This window comes from Micropterus salmoides, unplaced genomic scaffold (assembly GCF_014851395.1).
Source record: "Micropterus salmoides isolate LMB-PRFRI ecotype aquatic unplaced genomic scaffold, ASM1485139v1 Ms_hic_scaffold_17, whole genome shotgun sequence".
NCBI classification, from domain to species: Eukaryota; Metazoa; Chordata; class Actinopteri; order Centrarchiformes; family Centrarchidae; genus Micropterus; species Micropterus salmoides.
Window position 1 is genome coordinate 6,674,195 of NW_024040817.1, and position 7,330 is coordinate 6,681,524.

At 39.7% G+C, this 7,330-nt stretch overlaps 3 gene segments (V, D, J or C); 1 reads left to right on the top strand and 2 right to left on the bottom strand.

Moving 5' to 3' along the window:
* Positions 1–311: 311 nt before the first annotated feature.
* LOC119908043 lies at positions 312–891 on the bottom strand. The segment is given in 2 exon segments: positions 312–730; positions 828–891. Coding segments are annotated over 2 exon segments (393 nt in total).
* Positions 892–1,248: 357 nt separating this feature from the next.
* LOC119907730 lies at positions 1,249–2,437 on the top strand (the record flags this gene model as incomplete). The annotated part of the segment is given in 3 exon segments: positions 1,249–1,278; positions 1,410–1,461; positions 2,217–2,437. Coding segments are annotated over 3 exon segments (303 nt in total), but the record flags the coding sequence as incomplete, so codon positions are not given.
* A 200-nt stretch (positions 2,438–2,637) lies between these two features.
* LOC119908052 lies at positions 2,638–4,273 on the bottom strand. The segment is given in 2 exon segments: positions 2,638–4,002; positions 4,219–4,273. Coding segments are annotated over 2 exon segments (372 nt in total).
* Between the last annotated feature and the right edge of the window lie 3,057 nt (positions 4,274–7,330).

Genomic DNA, 7,330 nt, shown 5'->3' on the forward strand with positions numbered 1-7,330 from the left:
ATTATAATAATGGTGATGTTTTGACAGTTCTTCTTCACCTTGAACAATATTGACCGAGAGTATTGACTCTTGGAGGATAAAAACCCACATATACAGACGTGTGGTGCTGGACTCACAATTTAAAGGGCTGTTTGAGGTTAGGACTTGATGATTAGTTGTCATAGTTAAGGTTAGGGTAAAGGGCTAGAGAATGCATTATGTGAATGACTTTCCCCCAAGACCATGGTGCCATAACGGGGTGTGTGTGTGTGTGTGTGTGTGTGTGTGTGTGTGTGTGTGTGTGTGTCCTCAGTGAACTGTATCAGTCTCTGCAGTAGCTTCCAGCTGCAGCAGTCAGTTCAGTTTCTGTTCAGTCTGACTGAAGGAGGTTTTTGTACGACACTTTTTCACTGTGTGAACACAGCTTGACTGTTGATCCAATGATAACTCTGACAGTAGTAAACTGCTGCATCTTCAGCCTGAACTCCACTGATGGTCAGAGTGAAGTCAACTCCATTCCCTGCTCCACTTCCACTGAATCTGGAGGAGATTCCAGAATATCTGCTTGATGTTAAATAGATCAGAAGTTTTGGAGCTTCTCCAGTTTTCTGATGGTACCAGGCCAGGAAATATTGTGAACCAGTGTAGTGACGAGCTGCTGGACTGGCCTTACAGTCAATAGAGACAGTCTGACCCAGTTGCACTGATTTGGCTGCTGGCTGAGTCAAGACAACATTTTGTCCAACAGACCCTGAGGAGAGAGAAGAAACACTGGACATGAGATGGTGAGGTGAAACTCAGCTACACTCCAAATGATTTTCACATCACAGAAAAATGATTTTCCTCACCCTGAGTGAAGCAGAGGAGAGTCCAGATGAGGACGGAGACCAAAGTCATGTTTTTGATGAGGAGGATTTCTGTGGCTTCTGTTGTCATGAAGGACAGCTGTCAGTCATCCAGTGTTCAACTCTCAGGACTATAAAGTCTCCCAGAGCACTGGAGCATGGTGCTGCTGATGCAAAGTGGCTCTCTATGGAAATGCTCTGACTGACTCCAACAGGGACTTGGATTACTCTGATGATGCTGCTTCTCAATGGATCAATACGTTTACCAGAGGATTGATTAGGAATGTGTCAGTGATCATTTTTATGGACATTTGCTTTGATGACTGCAGAAAGATTTTCTTTTACAACATCTTCTGTCTGCTTTCATTTCATTCTAGAGGGATCAATTTGACTTTCACACCAATGGAACAATATATACGTAAAAATGGGATTCATTCTGAACAACTGTGTCACTGTTTGATAAATATAACATGAAATAGTTCATTCTTTTAAAAACAGCAAGTGTTTTTGTTGAGTTTGTTGTGTTCAAAGTCAGAGAGCCGTGTCTCTCTACAGTGAGAGGTTTTTGTACGACGACTCAATCAGTTTGTATCACTGTGGTGGACTTTTGGTGGAGGAACCAGACTGGAGTTTGGAAGTAAGTTTCTGCACAAATATTAAATATCGTATCATCAGTGAAGGTTTTAATTTCTGTGTCTGAACATTTGTAGTAGATATAAATTTCCTCTGGACTGATCTAAATCACTTTAAAGACTCAATCTTATTGTTCGTTTCTCCTGTTTAACCATGAAGCTGAACTCAAAGCAGCTTTACTGAACTTCTCTTTAAACGTTCCATTTAATTTGTGAAATGTGAACAGCTTGAACTGCAGCAAAGATTAAAGAACAACACTCGTTAAAAATTATTCAGCCTTTAATTCTGCATTTTAAACTGTTTAGAAGTTGAGTTAAAATTATTTTGAATAGTGTGAATGAAGATAAAAATGTTTCCAAATCTCTGATCTTCTAAAATGGCTCAAATTGTCTTTTTAACCTCAGTTTGAAATAATGTTGACAGTTCTCTGATGCTGTTTTTAAATCCGTCTGAGGAACAGGTTGCCTGTGGTCGTCAGGTATTCTGGGCTGATAATGTCCTTTAACAGTGGATCTCAGTAACTTTTACCCTTTTGAGAGTTTTGACAGTAAATATGTTTTTTGTATTTCCAAATTTAAAACCTGGTTGTTTTATTTCCAGTGCAGTTTGATATCTTTCAGCTCATATGAGGACTCTTTCTGTGCTGATATGCATGAGAGGTTTCTTAAAGGAAGTGAAACAATGTGTGAGTGAGTGACTGGTGGAGCAGAAACCAGCTGTGTGGTCCCCGTCCTCTAAGGTGATTGGTTCTTCTCCTAGGTGATGCCCGTCCCACCCTGACGGTGCTGCCCCCCTCCAGCGAGGAGCTGCAGCAGGGGAAGGCCACGCTCATGTGCCTGGCCAACAAGGGCTTCCCCTCAGACTGGAGTCTGGCCTGGAAGGTGGACGGCAGCAGCAGCAGCAGCAGCAGCAGCTGGGAGGAGAGCAGGAGCCCCGGGGTGCTGCAGAAGGACGGCCACTACAGCTGGAGCAGCACCCTGAGGCTCTCTGCAGACCAGTGGAGGAAGGTGGGCTCTGTGACCTGTGAGGCCACCCAGGGCTCCCAGACTCCGCTCTCAGAGACACTGAGGAGAGACCAGTGTTCCCAGTCCTGACCTGACTCACTGGGACTCTGCTACTGGTTTTCCTCTGCTCCTGCTCTCACTCTGCACTCTGGAACTGTCTCTCTCTTTTATTTGACATCTTTCAACAGCAAGATTTACTAGCTTGTTGCACTGTTTCAATATTATTTCAGTGTTTCCAGATAATAAAGACCTTTTCATCCAATCAGCTGTTTTCATGTTTATTATTATCAAAGTGTCTTAATAAATGTTCTCTTGATGGTGTCAGTGACTGTATTACATCCAGAGAACAACAGTTTAACGTCATAATAGATTTCTAAAGTTACAGAATATTCAGAGTTTACAAACTCAGACAAAACTCCTCATTATGTTTTGGTTACTACAAAACAGTGATGGTAGAAGAAGTCCATCATTTTTCATTCATTATGAATGCGTTGATGAATACTGTCGTCATTCCAGATTACTCTGCAGTAATAAACATTTGGAACAAACCCATGGTAGGTACATTTGAAAATCTGACTTAAGGTTAATAACTTTAATATTTTTATTGCGTAGGTGAATCCAAGAACATTATTATATGAAAAAAATATTTTACCAAAACAAAAGCACAACATTAGTGTAATCTGCTATTCTAACCAGGAGCTATTTACATACTGATTCTGCTGAAGAACCAAAAATAAAAGATGAGAAAAGGAAAGAATTCAAATGTTACTGATTTACTTTCTCCATAAACCCTTTTAGATATCAATCATTAAATGCATTTTTGTTTTGGAAAACAAAACACACAGAATAACTGAAATATGTCATAGACATTATTTTTAATTTGACAACATGAACAAATTTAGATGTTGAGATTAAATGTATTTTATATCAGCAATGTGTTTGATCAAGTTTGTATATAAAATGTAAGATATGGAAAAAGTAAAATGTAAAAATGTAAAAAGTTTTTTTTTAGTTCATAGATTAAATTTATCAAAGTTATTGATGTAATTTAAATGAGAATATTAAAAGTATATGTTTGGATTAAATACTAAATGTTTTCTTACAACGTTCAAAATGAATTGATTTGAAATTTTTTTATAAACATGTTATTTTAGTTTCAGTGCAGCTGTTAAGTCAGATCAGTTCCTCTCCAGCTGAGGGAGGTTTTTGTACGACGTTGTATCACTGTGTGAGTGGATAGCTTTGATATTGCTGACAGTAGTAAACTCCTGAATCTTCAGCCTGAACTCCACTGATGGTCAGAGTGAAGTCAGTCCCAGATCCACTTCCACTAAAACGATCTGGAACTCCAGACTGACGAGTTGTAGCTCCATAAATCAGGAGTTTAGGAGCTTCTCCAGGTTTCTGAAGGTACCAGCTGAGGTAGCTGTAACCAGAACTAGTAACACTTGTACTGGTTTTACATTTGAGAGCGACAGCCTGTCCTGGAACAGCAGACTGAGATCCAGGAGACTGAGTCAGGATGATTTGTCCTGATGAACCTGGAAAAGATGAAAAAGAGGAGAAGGGTTATTGAGACAAATCCAGCTTGGAGAAAGATGATCAGCATCCAAACAGAAGAGTCTCATTTCTTTAAGATGGAGAACAGATGGAAGAAGGTAAATGCTGCTTGTTTCAGTGTTTCTCCATCACAGCAGAACATCATTGTGGTGAAGCTGGTTGCATCCTGAAGCAAAGTTTTCAGAAGAGCGTCTCACCCTGAACAAGGAGCCCCAGGGTGGCCAGCAGTAGAATCAGTGACATCATCATTGTGCTGCCGGCGTGTCAGTGGCTCTGAAAGGCCTGGACAGCCACTGATCAACACTGGCCTCTTAACGGCTGGGAGCAGAGAGGCAGGACAGATATGCAAACACACAGAGTCAGTGAACTGTAGCTGTCCTCAACATATCATGCTGTTTCCTCCTCACTGCTGGGACAGCTGCCTGTTTAAACCATCCGACTGTAACTGAAAATTAACTTTTTTAAGTAAAAATCTTCTAACCAAAGTAACCTAACTAATTAAAGCCTCTTTTTTAATAAAAGATCTGGCCAAGAGGGCATCATGAAAACAGCATTAGCAAAACACAAGACCAAACATTATTAATTTCACTTTAGACATTAAGTCGAATAAATTAGTAAGCGTCTACATAGGCTGCAGAGATATGTTGCCCTCTGTGTCACAGTGTTAAACTGGTTCCGTCTTTATATGTCAGGCAGACATGATGTTGTCTCACTTGTTTAATATTCATTTAATTGTTTGGACATTACAGTTACATTTCAACTACATTTTTACACCCTTACAACTTCATAAAATGAAATTACATTACATACACTTAAAGAGGTGGTATTATGCTTTTTGGCTTTTCCCCTCTCCTTTATTGAGTTATATATCTTTTTTGTGCATGTAACAGGTTTGCAAAGTGAAAAAGCCCAAAGTCCAGCCCAAAGGGAGTTCCCATCTCCCACAGAAATCTCTGCTGTGAAGTCACAGGGATGAAAGCCAAATGCGCCTCATATAAGCGGCTACTCCGACATGCCCTTAAAAAACAGCGGTGGAAAAACAATGAGCTGCAGCACACACCTCTCCTCTCCCTTCCAAACACTAGCTACCCTCCAGGCAGACAGTGGACATAAAGTTGTTCCTGTGATGTAGAGACAGAGCTCAGTTAAAACTTTATAGATGAAAGATACTTTTGTTACAGATTAATAACTCACCACTCTGAAACTCTTGCTCCAGCCCATGTTGCCAAGCTGGTCGGCAACATGTATAACTGACCCACCCTTCTTTGTTTCTGATTGGCTAGTAGTGTTTAACTAGGAACTGTGCATGTACAACTCTCAACAAAGATCATTTAGAGACTAGAACGAAGCCTCCAACACAGGCTGAAAAGAGGAGGTTCAGCAATGTGCAGTATGACAAACAATATGGTGTTTTTTGAAAATTAAACCACGTAAACCTGTTCTGGTACAACCTCTAAATAAAATTTTGAACCAGAAAGTGAGCATAATACCACCTCTTTAATGCTCCAAAACCCAACTTTCTCTTATACAATACATTTCATACAATCAGGTGTTTTCCTGCACTGAGGTTTCTGGGACGTTCTAACTAAAACTGGATCAAACTGATTTTTCATGGCACCAAACGCTCATTAAATCACTTATTTTTGCACTATTTAAACTTTTGCTGATGTTTTCTACACTTTTTACAGTCATGATGATGCTAACACTGCCTCAACTCCTACATGCACCTGGGTTCTACAAAAGGCACTCAGGAATGTGGGCTCATTAATATAGAGAGTGAGTGGATAATAAATGTATGAGGCACATTATACAGCGGGAGTGGCCAAACCTTAAACCTTTAAAACACATTAAAACATAATGTACAGTTTTTTTTAAAGCATACATAGAGAGACTGGCCCAAGAGGTTTATGGTTTAAACAAGAGCTTTGTTATGAACGGCTACACAGTTTTTGTCATGAAAATGGGAACAAATAGTAAGTTACAAGTTCATAAAATATCTATATTTCTTAAATATTCAGATCAATTTATCTTCAGTTTTGACCTGAAACATTAACATGTCAGTGTCAGAGACGGGCTGAAGCACTGAAGCAAATTAAAGTGGTGACATTTTTGGAGTACTCGGTTAATATCAAAATCAAAGAAACTAAAAGGAAATAAATTAGAACAATGTCAGGTTGAATGCTGTAAGAGAACATTTAAAATAATTCAATTTGGGCCTGATAACTATTGGGTCAGAATCAGGTAAAAGCCAGAAAAAAAAAAAGGTAGATCTTTAAATTAGATTTGAAGATCTCAGTGGTGGGGCGTGACTTAATGTTTGACGGAAGACGATTCCTTAGCCTGGAGGCAGCAACAGAAAAAGCCTGGTCACCTTTAGTTGTAAGTGAGTTGTTTTGAGGATGACCTAAGTGACCTAGGCGCAGAATATGTAATTAGCATATCATTAATAAACACAAGAACTGCTTACTGCTCATCTGTGTCCTGCATTTGGTTCCTAACCTGCCTCTGCACGCGGCCAGTCCTGACAATGTATTGTGGAGCTAAACTATAGAGGGCTTTAAAAACAAATAACATTTTGTGTGCATCTGGTATGTAAAACTGTGTCATCCGCATAACAGTGATACAAAACATTGTTTTTCTGAAAGATAGTGCCAAGGGGAAGCATGTATAGCCAGAATAAGAGAGGGCCTAAAACTGAGCCTTAAGGGATGCCACATTTAATAGCAGTAAAAATGATTTCTCTCAGGTAGGAGGTAAACCATTTTAACACAGCGCCCTATAGACCAACTTTGTCCTCCAGGCGTTTGAATAGAATTCCATCTTCGACTCTGTCCTAAGCTAAGATCAAGCAGGACTAAAATGGCACTAGAATCAGAGATGACGGAGAGAAGGATGTCATTATGTACCTTAACAGGGCAGATTCAGTACTATGAAGTTCTCTAAAACCAGACTGGAATTTGTCAAAGATGTTTGACGTGTTCAAGTACGAGGAGGACCACTTTTTCTAAAACGCTGGAAATAAATGGTAGCTTGGAGATGAGCCTGTAGTTTTTGTCATTGGAGTCAAGGCTAAGTTTCCTTAAAAGGGATTGCAGAATTGCATGTTTGAAACTGGAGGGAATGACACCCTTGGTTAAGGAACTGCTAATTATCACCTCAATAAGACGGCAAATAAGGGACACGTCTAAGTAGACTGCAGAGATATGTTGCCCTCACTGTCACAGTGTTAAACTGGTTCAGTCCTTATCTGTCAGGCAGACATGATGTTGTCTCACTTGGTCACATTCATCATCTACTGTCAGTTAAATT